Source organism: Siphateles boraxobius, unplaced genomic scaffold (assembly GCF_051911475.1).
Source record: "Siphateles boraxobius isolate OS27281-9 unplaced genomic scaffold, OSU_SipBor_1 12, whole genome shotgun sequence".
Lineage (NCBI taxonomy): Eukaryota > Metazoa > Chordata > Actinopteri > Cypriniformes > Leuciscidae > Siphateles > Siphateles boraxobius.
The window spans coordinates 26239361-26260165 of NW_027508722.1; the positions used below are offsets into that span (position 1 = coordinate 26239361).

The window sequence follows — 20805 nt, forward strand, 5'->3', positions numbered from 1 at the left end:
GTAGCAGTCTATGATCAATTGTACATACAATACATGTAAATATAGTGGAAAATGTACAGTACAGAAAATAACTATGGATTATTTCACAGACGTACCTAAGTAAAAAAAGTAGAATATACAGTTGTGTGCAATATGCATCACTCAATCACATACTGAGGGAACGGCATCTGAAGCTGACACTATAGCTATAGGATTGCATACAAAAAGAAATGCTTAAATTATTTGTCTCAGTTATTTATCCTTTGCCGTTAATGATATCAAGTGCAACTAATTCATATGCACTGTTTTCACTGAGCAAATTATTTTTTTTGTGGGACACAACTCATAAAGAATATAAATGCTATAAAGTATGCTAGGAGGATGAGATTAATTCCATTTGCATTAATTGGTATGTAAAGGCATCTTTGTGCTGAAAATATTTGGGAATTTCCAGACACAGACAGAGATTTGCATGTTATTAACTTGAAGGCTATAGAGAATTTTAATGGCTCGCTCTGTGCACCTGTCTTCCCAAACGGATCATGTCACCGCTCCGTGGAGGTGGTCCGATTTAGGGGGATTTTGATGCAATGATACCCAAGGCCACGACACGGGGGCGTTGACGTTCTCTCCAGTCTCATAAACAAACGCTTTTGTTGGCCAGCAGCAGGTACCTGAGTGAAGGGCATCGCGTAATCGTTCTATTGCGAGGCAACGTCTACCAATGAAAATCGCCGCGAGGCGCGCGCAGCTCCACAGAGATTTTAATAGCGCAAACTCGGTTGCGTCTGACGTAGAGGGGCTTCTTGGAGGAAAACATAGCTGGACCAATTACATTATACTGATAAACGGTATATAGGATAGGATATAAAACCAATAGAATGACTTCACTGGTATTTTCTGCCCGTTTTCGACCTTTGGGACACGATGAGGACGGAATAGTAACAGCGCGCTGCTGAGGATGCGGATAGCGGGATTAGGCTGACACAAAAGAGCGTTCACGCCGTGTTTAATTGCGGATTAAAACAGAGCATCAGCCTTGCACAACAAGGATACGTTTCTTTATTAGCGTGGATCCAGACGCGCGGCGGGCAACGTTGACAGTATCGCTCGGATGGTGGTTCCGTGGACCGCGCGACCATGTCACTACAGTGCTGGGTGATTGTTCTGGTCGGGCTGATGTCGTACTTCAACCCGGAGAGAGCACTGGGAGCCCCGCAGAAGGAAGGTGAGCGTGTCGTTTAGATGGCTTGTTATTGATGCGCTCGAGGGGGGAGGAGGCGATGAGACACTATGAAAATAAGGGGAATTTGACAGTCTGAGGAGAGTATTTTACATTTCTGGTTGGGGGTGAGGCTCATTAAATATTATTTCATAATTCCATCATATCTGTCTCTATATATCTAAGACGTATATGTTAGAAGTTACATATTGGCACCATATGCGTCTATTTATTGAGCCCTCATCATGCAATGGTGATAATAAAGGTGTCTGGCTGTTATTCTGGTACGCATTTATGATTTTTCATTGTGGGCCTGCAAAACCGCTCTTCTCTATGTAATGTTAGCAATGGGCCTAAGGTAAATCCTATATTTTACAGAGCGCGATTTTTCTCCTGCATCATCGTCTGTCCTTGTTTTAACTAATGATCGCATAATTGCATATTTGCTAGGTGTTAGTGTTTTATTTCGCGCATTATTTTAGTAGCCTACAATGAACACAAATTTGCCAACAGCCCCGCGTGTTTGTTTGTGTGCTCTCGTATGCAGTATGTGTAACCATATGGTCTAAGAAGGGAATTGCACACACGTTCCTGTCTGTCAGCGTCTGGCCACTTTTTTTCGAACAATAAAAGGTTACCAGATGAATAATAACACCCTTCATGTATTCATACACCTACCTGCATATTAGCCTTTATATTTTCGTAGTTCAAGTGGACGAACACCGCGGGGTGACTCTAGAATACAGAACGTGTGCCTATTGTTAATTGCAAGCGTTGCATTTGTGGTATTTTTAATATGCATTTATGGGATGTTTATTTATTTTTAATTTTATATTTTAATTATTAACAACATAAGGTTCTGACACCAATTGGCTCCATAAAACATATCTGGCATTATTAAGTTATTGATTGAATACTGTAACATTACATGATTATTCTGACAAATTAATATTTATTTGTGAATAATAATAATAATAATAATAATCACAATAATTATATATTATATACTATCATACAATAATAATTCTGTTTTATCATTGAGAAAAGATGATGAAAACTAAGATTTAATGACATTTAGGTTTCTGTTCTTTTCCTGGAAAATGGCATCTATGTATAAGTGTCTAAAATGAGCACGACCTCAAATGACCTGCAGTTTTCAGACAACAGACCCTAATGACTGCTTAGTACTCGGACTCTTTTTAAACAGCTTTAAACATCCTCAGTCGAGACCTTGCTGTCAGTTCTGATGTGCCCAAAAATGTCTTTGTGGTGCCAATGCTATTTTAGGAAAACCATGGCCCACCACTTTTAAAAGTTACATTACTGTTTTCGAATGATTAAGAAATGAGAGCATTATTATCCTCACTATTTTAGGAATATTTTCAATTCAAACATATTTTATTATATGAGATAAATTATTTTGTGATTTGCTTAATTATGAGGTAAAAGGGAGATGTACAGTAAATTCTCCAGAAATGGTATGTGTGCTGACATTGATGAATAAATAATGAGGTTTCAAGTCAGTTGAATACATTATACAGAATACAGTTATTTTAGTTTAGTGGATATTAATTCTTAGCATCTGGTTAATCACAATACCAAAGGTATTTAACCTCCTTGCCCTCCTCCCCACCTTCTCTTCTCCACAGATGGCTCTCCTAAAACAAACGGCCAAATTGAGGTACAAAATCAAGTATGGCACCTTTCCTTCTGACCCAGCAACCCTCCAGATACAAGAATCTTTTTCAATGATCCAGTCCCTTTCCTAAAAAAAAAGGCCCTTCCCCCCAAACAAAACTCCAAATACCTTCCCTTCTTCTTCAATAGTGACGAGTACAAGGAATGTCTTGTATGATGACTCTCTGGTTTCTCTCCTTTGCTTCCCTTAAACCTTAACTCTCAAACCCCTCCCTAAACCCAATATGAAGGTGATCTATTCTGAGTTCCTCTGCTTTTCTCTGTACTTTCACCCTTTGTGCAATGAAAACTCTTCATTGGATTCCTGTGCTATGTTCTGAATGTAACGCTGCCCTTTTCAATTTTTCCCTGTTAGGAAAATATACAAGTTCTCTTCACTTCTATCTATCTATCTATCTATCTATCTATCTATCTATCTATCTATCTATCTATCTATCTATCTATCTATCTATCTATCTATCTATCTATCTATCTATCTATCTATCTATCTATCTATCTATCTATGGATCAGTCTCTTAGTATTTGTCAGGATGGATATTTAAAACTCTACCCCCTTTTTTTCCTCAGTCTCTGTGTCCCGGGATGACTTTCTCTCTCCACCCCCTTATGTGATTATTCTCATCTCCTGCTCTGGGCTGGTCTCTTTTGTTCTGTTGCTTCTCACCTGCCTTTGCTGCAAAAGAGGAGGCGTGGGTTTCAATGTAAGTCTCTTTAGTGTGGGGTTTATACATGTGGGTTTTACGTGAATTTTGCATAATGTGGGTGTTACTGAACCAGCATGAAACATACATTTACTTGTTCTTTTTATGTTGGTTGCCTTTCTTTTTTCTTTTTATATATATATATATATATATATATTCCCACCTCCACTTTTCTCTTTCAGGAGTTTGATAATGCAGAAGGGGAAGAATGCTCTGGGGCATCCAGCCCCGTTCCTGAGGACAGTTTGTCCTCCTGTCCATCACTACCGGAGGTCTACACTCTCCCAATGCGGGATAAGAACTGCACCATCTTACTGAATGGCACAGGTAAACCCACTAACTACAGGCAATATGTACATCTTGCTCCATAACCTGTTCCTAAGTGAAAAGGTTATGAACTCTTGTGGACACACTCCTGTTGTATCCCACAGACAACTCTCAACGTTTCCGAAGGCACACTCTCAACTACCTGCAGGAGATTGGAAATGGCTGGTTCGGGAAGGTAGACACGTTTAAATTATAATATTTTAAATGTCAGGAACAGTTTGAAATGTAACTAATAATAATGGGAAACCCATGGTGGATGTTTAACGTATCTAAGAAAACTGAAAAGTAAATTATTATGATTTTATTTGCGTAGCCCTTTCAGGTAAACATAAAACTGGAAGGAAGTAATTATTTAGTTTTTCTTATTAATTCAAGTATGGATATGCACTTGAATTAATGTTGAGGCTTCTGAATCAATGTGTAATATTCCAAATATATGTGAAGGATCAGTCTACACAAGTAATTATTATATCTCTGATTTTAAATACTTAAAATATGACATTTCAGGCCATGGTCTTATTTTCCGCTGCTCTCTTACTTGATGACCATCTATAATTACACTGACCTGAATTTGTAGTCTGTTTGACATGTAGGTCGTCCTGGTCTGTATATTCTCACTGCACACATATTTACATAACATAGGCTTTTTTTAGTCTCTTTCGCTTCTTTTCCTCTCTTTCATTTGATAATAATGTGCAGGTTTGAAGCAAATAGATTTGTTGTTGTTGTAACTGTTTGATCTGTCTCTGTTAGGTAATACTGGCTGAGGTGCTGTGTGACTGCAGCTCCTATCAGGCTGTGGTGAAGGAGCTGAGGGTCAGTGCTAGTCCTCTGGAACAGCGAAAGTTTTTGGCAGAGTCCGAGCCTTACAGGTCAGACAAACTGGGTTGCTCTGGCTGCTATTACCGTATTGTTCTGAATTTAAGACAGTGTTTCTTTCTTGGAAATACATCTGAAAAAACGGGGTTGTCTTATATTCGGGGTCTAAACTTTTACTTGTCAATAATACACCTGGAACAATAGTGAGCGCCAAATATGGGTAAAACGAATGTTCTGCCCAGGACTGATAAACGCAGCGGAGTCATCGAACAACTCTCATTAAGCTGCCAAGAAAAACAGTGTCAGAGTCTAATGTTAGAAGATGGCGAGCCGAAAAGACTGTCTTAAAGGGGTGGTAAAACACGATTTCACTTTTCTAACTTTAGTTAGTGTGTAATGTTGCTGTTTGAGCATAAACATCTGCAAAGTTACAGCACTCAAAGTTCAAAGCAAAGGAAGATATTTGCTTTTAAAGAAATCAATTTCTAAGGAAACATCACTAACTCCTAAACCCCTCCTCCGAGAATACTAAATAAGGGGGGCGAGGCCATTTTATATTGCGTTGGAGAAGAGTTGTTGTGGTGTAGTAGGCTGGCCACAATGCCGTCGAAACGCTGTTATTTTCATCCGGAATGCAGGTCCGCTTTGTTCAGCCTTCCTAGGGTCGCGGGAGTTAGGGATCAGTGGTTAATTATTACCCAAATCTCGATCTCTGTGCTGCACATTTTACGGAGGAAAGCTTCCACAATCTTCGCGAGCTCAATGCAGGATTCGCACAACGGCTTGTCCGATGGAGCAGTTCCAACATTAAGAGCAGAAGCTGTTGTTTACGGGCCACAACCTGTAAGTATGATTTATTTTTCATCAATGTGTTTTCCTGTAATAGTTCGTATTGTTCATTGTACGTTGTAGCAAGGAAGTAAACAAATGACAACTCTGTTTGGGTCTGCAAACCAGTTTGTTAAATGTTCATTCATACTTAACGTTATCCGACAAACACCTAACGTTACAAACTTTTTTTAATCTCAACAGCGAACTTGGAATTAGTGTAAATTATTGTTTGATTAGAGCTTTTATGTATTGTTTATTTGCTTGTTTATCTACAGGCATTCTAAACCTGGTTCTGTGTTTGATTTGGCTACTATAGTAAAGCCAATGTTTAGTGTTCATTTTGGGTTAATAGTTCTGGCGACAGATATTTGGCTACAATCGTTCTAAAAATACAAAAGTAGCGGTGCCATATAGTCAGTAACGATCACTATAGATCAGCAGTCTTTACTCAAAAAAAATCCCTTTGAGGACTGTAGTATAATTTGTTAGACCGATTATATGAAATTCTTGTTTATGAACCTTATTTTTTGTAATACTATAATAATTAGTACAATTAAATAACAGCGTATCTAAAAAGTAATGAGACAACAAAAAACAAACCTTTCTGAAACATCGTTTAACAGCCGTTCTTGAACAGGTTTTGCTCGATCATCTTCACTAACATTCTCTGGGTTTGATTCGGGCTCAAATTGGTATGGTTTTATTGACGCCATCGTTTATAATACACCAAAACACAAACTACCGGTAAAGGTACGGGGCGTGACGTTTCCGGAAAACGTGCACTAGGCGGTTAGCGAATCACAACACACTGGGCCAGCTAACCAATCTGAGCCCATTGCGTATTTTTGAGGGACTGGCTTCATAGAACCCGGAAACCATCAGACCGTTTTTACAAGGAGGGACAGAGCAGTGTAGAATAAAGGTAAAATATATGAAAAATAATGCAATTTTTTAAAAACGAAGCATGAACACATGTTACAGTGCACCCCACAAACACAATCAAGCCTTTGAAAAAATTTGTTTTAGCACCCCTTTAACAATGCTAACAGTCAAAGAAAAGCTCATCACGGTAAAAGGGCCACTTCGAAGAAACTGACAGGCAAGTGTGTCAGTACATAGGCGAAAAAATATATGAAAGGCTGCCCATAACCAGAGCCGTCATCCAGCTGAAGGCACTGGGTATCGCCAAAAAGCTGATCTTACCCACCATTGTGGCCCATCATCTCTTATTTCGGCTACTTACTGACACGCTTGCCTGTCAATATCCTCTAAGCGGCCGCTTTGATGCGGTGTAAGAATGATGCTGCGTAATGGATTAGCGCTTGCCGTCCGACTTCAGGGAGAAACTGCTGTCTTTTCAGCGCTATGTGATCGGCCTAAGGAAAAAACATTCATATCCCCCCTGGATTAAATTGGTAATGCTGATCAAAGACCTGTGTTTTTTTGACATGCCAACATCTGTCAATGTGCATAAAAAGGTGAGAAATAAGTCATAGTGAAATCTACTGGAAATGAGAACTTCAGGTTATTTTTATGGTATCTATGTCATAAAGTGTTTATTTCTGAATGTAATGAATGTTGGTACATTTTACCAGTTTTTACTTTAAATAAAGAATGCAAACTATAAATATGAAAAATATGCAATATAAAAATTAAATTAATTAATTAAAAATTATTTTCAAATAAAGTATTTTCTTTCAAAGACAAGATTTGGTCTTCAAAAGGCCTTGAGGGGGGGGGGGGGGGTCGTCTTATATTCAGGTTCGTCTTTAATACAGAACAATGCGGTATATTTTGGTGATTGTTCTTTTTCCTAGTTAGTCTGCTTTTTTCAATGCTATTAGTGGCAATTTTTGCTGCTTTGTATTGAGTCTATTTCCCCCCCCTTATCTAACACTTAAATTGCTCCTGTTAGCAGTGAATTACCTATTTTTGTGCCAGTATATTTGCATTATAATAGCTTATAACATAACCTTACACAATACCTCCTCTCAATATATATATAAGAAAAAAGGGGGGTAGAGTTTTAAATATCCATTCCTGACAAATACTAAGAGACTGATCCATAGATAGATAGATAGATAGATAGATAGATAGATAGATAGATAGATAGATAGATAGATAGATAGATAGATAGATAGATAGATAGATGCCGCGGAATGCTACAAAACATAACAGATCTATTTATTAGACCAAAGTTTTAGTTTAATTACATTTAAATACATTTGCGATCTCTCTTTCTCTCACCATTTACACCTTATGTTTACAAGAATATTGACAACACAAACTAACATTTATTGATTTGTTTTACACACCTTACAGAAGTCTTCAGCATCCGAGTATCCTCCAGTGTTTGGGCCAGTGCAGTGAGAGCATTCCGTATCTTCTGGTTATGGAGTTCTGTCAACTGGTGAGAAAACCCAAATCTCGGACATTGAAACCAATTTTAAAGAAAAATTAAATAACCGCCTTGGACAATTTGTTTGTCTCTTATCGGTAGTTCATGAAACACTGGTGCATTGAGTTTAACAGAACAATTTACATAAGAATGGATTTATGATGGATTGGATTAGATAGTTCATGAATTTTATTTAATTAATTCTGCACGTGTCATAAACTGTGCATTCAAAAGACTAAAATAAATTGAAATATACCAATGCGTTATGTAATCATAAATTGTCTTAGCACTTTTAATAAGACATTTTAGAGGACAAAGAATTTGATCCTATTTTCTGTATTGAAAATTTTTTATCAAATAATGATGTTCATTTTTTTTGTGTCTGTATCTACAGGGTGACCTGAAGAGGTATTTAAGAGCTCAGAGGAAGTCTGATGGGATGACACCTGACCTGTTAAACAGAGACCTCTTGAACTTACAACGAATGGCATATGAGATCACCTCAGGTCTCTTGCATCTCCATGAAAACAATTACATTCACAGGTTAGATTGATTAAATCTCTAACCCTAAAAGTGTTCAGGAACATGTGACTGACATTGACACCGCATTTGTGAAATTGGAGAAAGGTAAAACATTTTTTGACACATTTGTCTATTTGTCTGTTTTTCTCCAGTGATTTGGCACTGAGGAACTGCCTCCTCACTTCAGATCTTACTGTTCGAATAGGAGACTATGGCCTCTCACACAATCAATATAAGGTATTTAAACAATTACTAAACTGCATTGCACTTCAAAGAGACTTTATAGATCAGGCCCTCAATCAATTAATGTCTTAGGTTTTTTTTCTGTTCACAATAGAAGATGATTTGTCAGTATTCAGAAAAGTATTTTATAGTGCTTCATTTCAGCATTTAGCTGCATAATGGTTTTAGGGCAACTTAGCCTCTTTTTTGAAACTTAGGTAATGTTGCTATCCATATTTAACACAAATAGGAGGATTACTATCTAACCCCAGAAAAACTGTGGATACCTCTCCGCTGGATTGCCCCTGAACTTCTGGAGGAGTTTCGTGGGAATCTGATTGTCACCGATCAAACCAAAACCAGCAATGTGTGGTATGAAAAATTATGGACAAATGTATTTCTAATGGTATTTAAATGAAGGAATCAAATAATTGCACAAAAGAAGAAAAAATTAAATAATGGAATTACATATTTTTAATTATAAAAAAAACACAATTTTAGGGATTTTGATTATACATACAATACTATTCATGTTGACATTCTTCATTCAAATGAAAACTGACAGGTCTCTGGGTGTTGTGATATGGGAGCTGTTTGAATTTGGGGCTCAGCCACACAGACACCTGAGCGATGAAGAGGTTCTTACCTTTGTGATAAGGGAACGACAGATCACTCTGGCTCAACCTCGCCTCAAACTCGCACATGCAGACTATTGGTCAGTATTTTTAATGGCTTTAATTAGATGGAATTATATCTGCACTTAGATTTGGAATTCACCTACAAAATGTTTAATAATGTTTCATTCATGCAAAAATGACTCTTTTCCATTAAAAATGTTCAAAAGTCCTTAAAACTAATGTATCTTGAGTGTATTTTGTCTTATAGTGTTGCTGATAGTGTTGCTTCTCAAGTCAATATATCTTGTTTATCTTATTTAAGAGTCTTGTTCTTGTGACTTTCTTGTTCTTTGTCTTCTATCTTGTTCTTTTATTTTAACAATAAAATGAGACAAAAATGCTTGTTTAAAACAGGATTTGTAATCTAAAGAAAGTCGAATGTGTATTATACAATATTTGACATACTAATATATAAACTATATTTTTGCATGTTTCATTAGGTACGAGGTCATGCAGTCATGCTGGTTACCTTCATCCCAGCGGCCAACAGTCAGCGAAGTATTTCTCCTCCTCTCCTCACTCCTCGCTGCAGAACAGGGAAGCCAGAAGAGTTCTATAAGGGATGAGGACGAGGAGGATTATGAGGAAGACAGTGGACAAAGAAGGAGAGGAGAGAGTGACGAATCATTTGAAAGACGATGGGATGCGCTCCGACCCCCAGCTTTCCAGTCAGCCGCACACAAACTTCTGAGGGAGCGGGAGTACGGGAGGGAGGATGGTTGCCACAGAGGAAACGGAAACTCCTTCCCTCTTTTGGACCCTGTGGACAATATGATCACTCCTACATCTGAGCTTGACGACATCCTTACTGTAACAGAGACCAGCAAAGGCTTAAACTTTGAATACTTCTGGGAAAAGGCCCATGGCAGGAGAGGCTACAAACCCCTTCCTCCACCTCAACCAATACCAACACCCAATTCTGGCCACAGGCAAACCTTGGACACACCCACTGTCGTCCCTGTGATCAGCGCCCGCAGCCCTTCCCTGGCCAGCGAGTATTACATTCGTCTGGAAGAGCATACTCCCCAGGATAAATCCCCTAGTCTAGGAAATGGGTGCTCGTCAAGAACAAATTCAGTGTGTCCTGGAGATCTGGAGCTAGTAGAGCTTCAAACAGGGAATACTGGAAAAGACAGACCATCTTTCAGGCAGCAAGATGGCTTTACAAGAGGAACCTCTCAGACTGTCCGATCTAGTGAGGTAAAGGTTTTGGTTCCAAACACTGGCTTGGTTGAGTTTAGTAAGGAGAGCTGTAACCGAGTGACAGATTATGCTGTTATAGACATTGGAGAAACAACCCAAAAGTTCTTTGGTCCTCAAGCTCCCATTCTTCCAACTAAACCTCGTTCACTGTCCATGTCCTCTGGCAGCCATCTACACTCACGTCCCCTGCCTGCTCCTCCACTAGGATACGTGAGAACATATGGGTTAGATGTCTACCCTGGATCCTCGTACCCAACAGGCAAAATTGAGACCTCTGATTCTTTACTAATGAGTTCACTGTCGAAAGCCAACTTTGACCATTTGGGCTTAAATCGCACTCACCAGACACTGCCCCCATCTCCATCACACTCTCCTTCCATTCCACCATCTTCTGGTTGTCAGTCCCTGTTCCTCCAACCTCAAACCTGTCCTCCACCTCTTCCTCCCCACCATAGACTCCAAAAAGGTCAAAATTACTCATTGGAAATGCATTCCAGATACAATGCAATGCACTTACAAAGAGACCAACTAAGCTGTGACCATACTGACGAAAAAGAGTATGCTGACAGAGGCATGACACGATCTCAGTCTTTGTATAATTCAAGAGATGGTCCATATAAGTACATTACAGACAATGATCCCTACTCCAGAATGACTCGATCCCAATCCACAATTCCAAAAATTGAAAGAATATCATCCTGTAGTCCAGAGTCCTCAAAGGATGACGATGATGAAGACGACAATGATGAGGATGATGATGATGATTCAGCTTTCATGTCACCACACAGACCCTCCAGTGGCACAACCATTCAGCACACCAACGTGGCTGATAAACCAGACCCAGCTACAACCGAGCTTTTCTCAAGGGGGATGAAGCGAACCCAATCCCGTCTCGCCACCATCCTCCCTGCCTTATGGAGGGAAGATGCAGTCATGCAACGAGAGCGAGTTGCAGCCGCTAGGAAATCTCCCATACATTTGTTTCTGACCGAGATCTCCAATGACTCTGTGGACATGAAGGATGGAGAAAGCTCATGGGCACGAGAAAGCGATGGAAAGAAAGACAAAGGAATGCGGCGATCCCAGTCTCTTGTCACAGAACTTGACTCATCCTCGCAAGCTTGGGCCTCAGACAAAGACTTCCTGCCTGGATATAAAGGCAGCGCCAAAAACAGAGATTTATTCCTTACAGAGATTGAGACATCTGTGTCGGATTGTGAGGATGCATATGATGGTGAAGGTGGCACCCCTGTTTCAAGATTTGGAACTACACCTCATCCTTTTGCACATCACTCAAATTTGCCAACATATGCAGAAGCTGAGGATGCTTTCCCATCAGGGATGAATAAGTCTCATTCCCTGCTCTCTGAAATATCCAATGAGAGCGTTGAACCTGAGCCGAAGACAGGGGAAATGACAAGAGAGGAATTTTTAAAGGAGATTCAGTCTGCTGAAACATTTCTAACTGAAATCATTACAAGGCAACGTAAAAAGGAGGAGAGTGTATCACCTGCTCCGTTATCTCCTGAGTATGAGTCAATATGCATCGACCCAGAATCTTCTCAGACAATACAGTTTGAGTCAGAAAGAGCAAGAGCAGGAAAACCACCAGGTGGCACAAAAGAAGCAATTTATGCTCAAGTCACCAAGCGGGCAAAAAGGAGTGAAATAAAAGTTGCCATGCGCCCAGAAATTCCAGTACTTCAAATTGCATCTGAGTTACAAAATCTTGAATCATGTCAGAAATTAACTCCAGCTAGTTGCTTTACACCTGAAATACAGATAGAGAAGAGTTTCCTTATTGATTTTCCTTCCTCAGAAGTAATGCCTAAAAATGGGCCTCTATTGGAGCAGATATCTTCTGTAATAAAAGAGAAACAAGATTCAAAAGAGTCTCAGAATCAGCATGACCATTTAAGTCAAGGTCCAGTAGAAACCAGGAATATACACAATGTTAATGGTTCGCAAAGTTGTGACAAAAATCAAATCACTGATGATATGCAGATTAGAAGTGTAGATCAAAATGATTTAAAGGGCATGATTGTTCAGACAAAAGAGCAAATTCAGAAAAATGATTACAGTGTTTCACCAGGCATCGATGTCATGGCATCAAATGTAACATTTGAAGAAGATGCACAAAATGAGGAACTGTCAGAACATCCAAACCAGATGCAAAAAGAATCAAACTCTCATGATCTTTCACAAAACAAAAATTCAACAGGAGGCACAAGCTCTACAAAGGCAAGGGAATACAGTTCAGGTGTGAGTCAACACTCCCCCACTGACAACAGACAGAACTTAGAAATTGAGACATCCTCTAAATCCCTTGAACAAATGATTTTAACTGACAAGAAACCCAATTCAAGGACCATGCACCATGACAAAGACACAGAAATAGCAAATGAGAAAATACTTCCAAGTGACAATTCACTCTGTTTGAATGAATCAACCACAGATGCTTTTCACTCGCCTATGGTGCATGAACCCAACTCTGATCAGTCATTGTCCACCATGACCCCTTCAGATTCTGTCTTGTCACCTTCGACCTCTAGTTCACTGGACTGCCTCACACCTGGAGACTCCTGCTTGGGTGGAGGAAGCAATGGATGGAGGGCCCTTGGAACTGAAACACCACATCGGGATTCGGCCTACTTCTCAGACAGCGACTTGGATGGTGGAGAGGGTTTAGGCAGAAGAGGCACAGATTTACTTGGCCCTTCTCGTTCTGGTGGCGTTAGAGCTGGAGAGCGAGGAATATTGATGGGAATTGAGGAAAAGATTGAGGATGAAAGACTACTGGAGCATTTTGAAAAGGAAGTGAAGATAAAGCAGGACATACAAGAATTGTGGGTTTCAAATGATTCATCTGATATAGAGAAGGGTCTCATACAAGGTGTTGTCATCTCAGTAGATTCACAGAGCGAATACAATGCTGAGTCTATTGCCAAGTTGTTCTCCAATGGAGAGGATGAGCCAAATAAAGGAGTCCCATTTAGCAACAGCTCCCTTAACTTCCAAAACTCATCTCTAGTTAAAAATAGTGAGCTGGTCATTTCTCACACATTTTCAAAAGAAATAATGCTCCATGATTCAGGTGCTATTGATCTCACACTGCTTGCCCATATAGTCTCAGAGCCTCAAAAACCCATTTCTGGACCAGTTTGTCAAGAAGAACTCATTGAAGATTGTTCATATTTGCAAACAGCTAAGTGTAAAGAGGCACGTTGTAAGTCACCTGATTTCCCAATTGGTGAACAGTCATCAGACAATAGTAAATCTAGGTTATCACGGTTTTACAGCTTACATTCTGATTATTCTAAAGGCATCAGCAGCCCTGAGATAAACATAAAGCTCAGCAATGATGAAACCAAATGCGACCTGACCCAGTTCATCTGGTCTGAGACAAACCCTGAAGGACATACAGGAGGGGAAAGGAGTGAGCTTGATATCCAAGACACAGATGCGAATGAACTAGGCTTGAGAAACCTCTCGTATTCAGAGGAGAGTGAGGATGAGCAGGCAAAGGAGAGGTCTGAAAGTCAGCTAGCTGTAGGGGAACTCTGTTTTACTATCAAGGAATCCTCTCAAAATGCTGCAGATGAAGAAGTCAGTAATATGGAGCTCTCAAAAAATAAATGTTCTGATAAATTCAGCAGAGGTGCATCAATGGGTCTTGAACTAAAGGAGAAGGAGTTGTGGAGCGCCCTTGAGGAAGATTATGGTACGGTGGAGACAGTGAGAGGGGAATTCAACTGCCAGACATTTCAGCAGGGAGAACTTCACCTTTGGCCTGTCGAAAATGACCAGTGGGCTGCAGCCGAAGCTCAGACACCAGAAGTAGAGCTCGGATCAGAGCTCTTCCCGAGTTTTGGGGACAAGGGGTGGGCAGAGGAGGAACACTTAATGATTAGTCATGAATTCTGGGAATCTGAAGCAAATGATGAGCTTGCAGATAGTGAGTCTCATCCCTCTGCTCAGAGAATATGTGAAGATGCATTTAATGATGAGAAGGTAGGACAGGCTGATTATCCACCACCTGAGAGGCTGATCCTTTCTGGACAAGCAAAAGGAACTATTTCACCTCAGCAAATACCTTTAGAAAGGCTGGACTTTCAGCAAGAGGAGAACTTAGAAAATCCAGACATGGAAAATGGATCACCAGAACACTACACTAGAAATATAAAGATGGAAGTTGAGAATCTGGAGAACCCAGAGCTGGAGGCCCCTGTACCACACAAACCTATTGAAATGGTGATTGATACTCAGAATTCTGAGAAGTGTTTACAAAATTATGTGGGAGGAGAATTGTTTAGTGATGAAGAAAATAAAGAGTTTGACAGTCATGAAAACATGGTAGGTGTAAGAGGTTGTACGACTCAGTGTCCCTCATTTTCTATTACAAATGCTCCAACCAATGAGTTGGAACTTCTGCAGTACCACAAAGAATCTCTTTCTAGTAACAAGAACAATGTACCAAGAGACCAAACCGAAGCTTCATGGGCGCCCGAGACTGAAGCAAGCAAAATGTTGATTGCAGCCCTTGAAGATCATCAGACCTGCACAATGGAGTTGGCTGATAATTCTCACATTATTTCAGTGTATCCAGAGTGTCACAGTATAGAAACCAGTAGACATGATGTTGACAGTAATCACTGTTCTGCCACGATCAGTGATGTATCTTTTGAAAAAGAAAGATCAGATTCTCCATCTTTCCCAAGTCTCACCATTAGCACTGATCCAGAGCCGTGTAAGATCCACAGTAGCAACGTTCAGTGTTCAGCCCCTGCACTGATTTCAATGGAGCTTTCTGAATGTGCTGCTTCTCCATATGCAGGAGTTGGTAAGTGTCAAGGTCCAAGTAGTTTCCCAAATACAGTACACCACATAGAAATCAAGACAAGTTCAAGTCTGTTCTGTTCCACAAATCAAATATCTACCAAAGGACATGAGGAGCCATTGGGATGTTCTGAGGATGCTAACTGTTTAGTTCAGTCTCTTGAAGAACTTGCAACTAGTACAACCACTCAAAGCAAAGGTATCACTGCCAACCTGGGACAAAAACTGCACATGTCGCTCATGAAAGAAAACCACATTCACCCAGAATCAAATGCTTTACAGGAGGACGACAGAAATGGCATGTCCCAGAAAGCGGCCCATCCACCTATCTCCCAGTGTTCTCTGAACTCCATCCCAGAGTTGTTGATCTCTGAGTGGAAGGACTTGGATGAGGAGCCTCTGGAGGATTTTGAAAAACTAGAGCAGCTGTGCTGCATTTCTGGGGATGAAGAAACCCTTGGAGATCTGTTTTTAGGAAACTTAGATCTGCTTGAATCTTTAAAGAGAAATCCAGAGCAAAGAACAAGTGATGCTGGATGTATAATAAACCAGGATGACTCAGCAGATTCAGAGGGGAAGACAAGAGTAGAGCTAAAAGAGGAAGTTGATGGGATATCGAAAAGTACCATGGCTGTCTTGCAACACACAGAGCAATATGAAAACATTTCTCCAAATTTCCCAGGAGAAACTCTGCAATCAGTGGAGAAGGGAACAGGGCAGCATATGCCAACGCCTCTCTCTATCCATTCTACAGATGGTTCCAAAGGGCAGAGGTCACTCTCAAAAATGCAGACAAAAAATGGACTGATGATGCAGGTGAGTAAAAATGACACTAAAATTAACTGTACTCTATTTATGCTCTGCTATTTCTGAAACCTTTTGTCTTTGTCCAATCATTTTTTTTAGGTTTGTGAGGAGAGACTTCAGTACTCTCTTAGTGAAAATGTTCAAACCAATGTCTTGTGGGGTTCTACGGTTAGTGACAGCGTAATACTACACCCTTGGGGAGCCTCTACCACTTCGTCCTCTGAAGAAAGTGTTTCAAGGGAAGATTTCCAGGACAATGAGAGGTGTGGTTATTGATACAGAAACACTAATAAAAAATAAATGAGGGATGAATTGAGCAGAGAACACTATTTTAATGCAATTTTCACTGTCTGGAAATAACATTTATAAAAATTCTGTATTTAATCAATGTAAAATTTAGAGAATTTGACCTTAGTTTTAATCTCCTCATGGCATAAGTCTCATCGTGGCTTTTAATGTAACCACAGTCTTTGCTTTAGAATTATTATTAACTGAATGCTTTTGAATGCTTTCTTGGTTAAACGAGGTAAATTAAATTCATCGTAAATTATCTATCTTAGCAGCAAAGAGGAGACCCCACCCTCCTCTCCCTCAGTGTCTGTAAGTGAATCTGCTGAAACACAGACAGAAGAACAGAAGACTGTGCTTGAACAGCCTGAGGTTACTTCCTCTCTACCTGCTGCAAATCAAGCAATGAAAGGTACTATGAACTGGAAGCACTCAAAAATATGTTAATTTCGTTTTTTGCATTTTATGCTGTTTACAATTTTAAATAAACATAATTTTTTAATGTTAAATGAACCAAAACTGAAAACCAAACAATTCAAGAAAAAGCAATGTATTAAAGTTGATTTCGGAATGTAAACGATTGGATGATTTGGGTGAATATACACATATATATATATATATATATATATAGATAGATAGATAGATAGATAGATAGATAGATACTACCATCTTTGATATTTATCTTTCATCTTTCCCTCTCCACTGTACCATCAACCCCTGTTCCAGCTAAGCTGGCCCGTCTCTCCTTATCCCTCCCTCCACTTTCTCTCTCTCTTCCTCTCTCACCGAATACCAAAGGAGGATTCTGGGAAGGGGGGGAGCATAGAGGGGGCAGGAGAAGGACTGCATCAGCAGGTAGCGATCCAGATGAAGATGAAGAAGAGGAACAGGAAGATGAGTCTCCAAGGCGTGTCATTGTTGTCACAGAAACAGATGTTGACAAGAGAGTGGGTTTACGTAGTTTGCTGAAATCGCCAAAGGAACCCGTGGATAAAGAGAACCGTGACCGTGGGAGGAATGTGTCATTTTTTGATGATGTAACAGTCTATCTTTTCGATCAGGTATGTCAAGGGTATTTATACAGAAAAGCATCAAGTACCTTCAATGACAAGGTTTCACATTGTTAAACATTGTGTGTTTTGTTACTATTCTGTATCTTAAAACTCTTCATGCCAGGAAACTCCAACCAATGAACTTAGCTCTGGATCTACTAGTTCATCTCCCCACGGAAAGCCCCCCAGCACTGATGGTTTTGGTAAGTGTAAAGAGTAGACCATTTGGGAGTTTGCAAACAGCAATGATGTGTTTTATGGGCGGTGGAAAAAATGACAGTTCTGTAGCAGGAGTCTATGAAAGCCATGGAATAAAAGAGTAGAACAAACTTTTTCACAATTCTGACATTTTTTCTCACTATTCCAAGTTAATATCTCACAATTCTGAGAAGTAAAATCAGAATTGTGAGATATAAACTTAATAATCTGCCTTTTCCTCAGAATTGTGTTTATATCACTCAATTCTGACTTTTTTTGTCAGAGTTGTGATATAAATTTGCAATTGCAAGTTATAAAGTCCAAATTGTGAGATGTAAACTCGCAATTGCAAGAAAAATGTTAAGGTATATAAATGTAATCTCTTTAAAATGTTATAGGTTTAAATATTATTTTATGCTGTAACTGTAGGGCTAATACAATCATGCCCCCCATGAACTGCATATGCGAATATTATGTAGATCTAGTGTTAACATCATATTCATGCTTTAAATAATACTGTAAATAATAGCGCAGGTTCCATCAGTCTGGTCTGTCCGTTTAATGAAGACCATCTTTTTTTGTATTCCGATTCTGACATCCAAAGGCACAACAAGACATTTTTCTCTTATTCTGTGGATTTCGCCCGTTTTCCTTCCTTTGTTACCACTGTTTTTCTGCCACCACAATTCGTGCACAGCTGCAGTGACGTAATTGTGACATCTGCCCCCAAATGGTCTATTCAGCATAAGATATGATAATTTGGGCCTGATTTGCGTAAAGCAAATGTAAAACTTCTGATTGTGTGAAAAGAGTAAAATTCATGGATCATTTGATAATATCAGTATCACAAACATGGATTTTTATATAAAAAAATTAAACCAGCAATGCTTTTTGCTCATTCCAGACTCTGTTTGCATCTCTACCGTTTAACTATAGAATCAATTCTTAATGCGCATGTGAACGCCATCAGCGTCTATCACAGGTTCACATTTAAAGTCTGTTTAGAGAGAACGGTGTCGTCTTAGCGGCCCCTAATTTAATAACAAATGATCATTTAGACGGAAGTGAATCAATCAAAACTAACTTTAGCTGGAAAAATTTTTTTTCAAGAGCCACTATAAAACCAAACCAATCTCTGTTACCTTAAATTATATGTTTATCTCTGTAAAGCTGCTTTGAAACAATCTACATTGTTAAAAGCGCTATATAAATGAGGATGACTTGACTTGACTTAAAGTTGAGATGAACTACCTACTGCGAGGCTCTAGCACAATTCATATTAGCTGCAGTTAATATTCCTAATAAACATATCTATCTTTTATAAAAATCTTCTGAGTACACCTATTACACTTCTCAGATCACATTTTTTCAGATTGTTTTCTTTCTTTCTTTCTTTTTTTCCAGGATCCGGCAGCCACAAGGCATCGAAAAGTAAAGACCATGTAGTAAAGTCAAGATCTCCAACTGGAGTCACTTCTGGCTCATCATCAAGGTTTACAGTAAGCCCTGCCGATGACCCACATTTAGTGTGACAGATGACTGTTCCCTAAACACCTGGACAAAATGAACCCCCCCTGGAGTGAATGAGTGGCCTCGTTGTCATCGGTAACTATGACGACTCCTGGAGGTTATTTTTTTAACTGCGAGAAAAAGAAGGGCTCCCGTTTCAAAAGGCTGGAGGCAGTCCAGGTTTTACTCACTGCAGCAGCTGGAGTGGTAAATCCACAAATTGAAAGTACCTTCCAAAACAGCCAAAAACCTTGGAGCTCTGTAAAATCTGACATGAACTTTTCGGCTATGCAATGGGAGTCTTATTATGTACCAGCTTAACTGTTCTATTTTCATGGCTTCTTGAAGTACGTTTGTATTTTATTCCCCTTAAATGAAGGGGGCGCACTTTCTCTGACCAGTACCTGTCTATTTGTGTGCTTAGAAATATTGACATTGTAAATTTGTTCTCATTGCAGTCAGGCATTCTTGTAGTTTGTGGTTGAGGGGGGTATTGTCTCTCCAAAGCACAGCAGTGCAGTTCTCATTTAGCATTTGTACAAATTAAAAATTAAATTGCAACAGAATACAAACTCATTTTAAAAACATTTATTTTGAATGTATTCTTAGAATGCACGAAAAAATAAAACTGCACCTAACTGTTGTTTTATACTGTATTTTTTATTGCAGATGTTATTTATTTCTGCATCTAATTTGTTTACTTGTTTGTTTATTTATTCTGCATTTGTTTTTTATTTAAATATATGTTTGTCTGTTAGCCTAATTCACTTTATAAGTTTAAGTAAACTGGATATTTACTTTGTATCAAATTATTTTGGATTTATGGCATTTAATAACCGCCTCAACAAACATATATCTTTGCATAGGTATAAACACTGAAATGTTTTCTCTAATTTAGCTATTTCTAGATGTCAGTCTGTATCTAGTTGTCCTATGATGTGTCTCTCTGCAGGTGTTATTTTCTAATAATGTATTTGACATTAGCTTTTCCTTTATTCATTTTTGAAGCAGTAATTATTGCTTGGCATGAAAAAAGAGAAATCAGCATTTACATGACTATTAATTTACTTATTTATTCACTCATTTTTAGTTTTCAGTCTTATCATTTATTCATATGTCTGAGGTAATCCAGATCATAACATCACGTTCAGCATCTGTTTCATTTAGAGGTTTCATATTATTCTGTATGAAGCTGAGGGAGTGAAAATAACATGGAAACTGTGAAACATTTATTGAACTGTTTGATGACAATAAATTGTTCTGTCTTATAATATCTGTGTAAAATATTGCTTTACTAACTTTTAATATAATATTAGAATTATGCATTTTCTATAATAGAACTAAAACTGGCATTAAAATAACGATTAGTATCATGAAATGTCAACTCATTGGCACATTTCACAATACTGTATGCTATCCCATGATGCAAAAATCCTGTGTCTTGTTGTGTGGCCTATTAGATATGTTTATACACTATTATCTAGCATAAAATTAGTAGGAAAAGTAGTTCAATTAT

The 20805-nt window shown here is 38.9% G+C and overlaps 1 protein-coding gene across 2 annotated transcripts; it reads left to right on the forward strand.

The window, feature by feature from the left end:
• The first annotated feature begins 600 nt into the window (after nucleotides 1-600).
• On the forward strand, nucleotides 601-20560 carry lmtk3 (lemur tyrosine kinase 3). Of its 2 annotated transcripts, none has more exons than XM_077216495.1 (16): nucleotides 601-1207; nucleotides 3467-3600; nucleotides 3783-3927; nucleotides 4032-4102; nucleotides 4681-4799; nucleotides 7900-7987; nucleotides 8370-8518; nucleotides 8650-8734; nucleotides 8970-9091; nucleotides 9285-9434; nucleotides 9837-16251; nucleotides 16342-16505; nucleotides 16803-16942; nucleotides 17257-17591; nucleotides 17707-17785; nucleotides 19185-20560. In XM_077216495.1, exons 1-16 carry the CDS (start codon nucleotides 1120-1122, stop codon nucleotides 19310-19312), a joined length of 8412 nt encoding a protein of 2803 aa, XP_077072610.1. In that variant the 5' UTR covers nucleotides 601-1119; the 3' UTR covers nucleotides 19313-20560. The 2 variants fall into 2 exon arrangements, with proteins under 2 accessions (XP_077072610.1, XP_077072619.1); XM_077216504.1 differs by having other exon boundaries at nucleotides 977-1207; nucleotides 4681-4792; nucleotides 7893-7987.
• The last annotated feature ends 245 nt before the right edge of the window (nucleotides 20561-20805 follow it).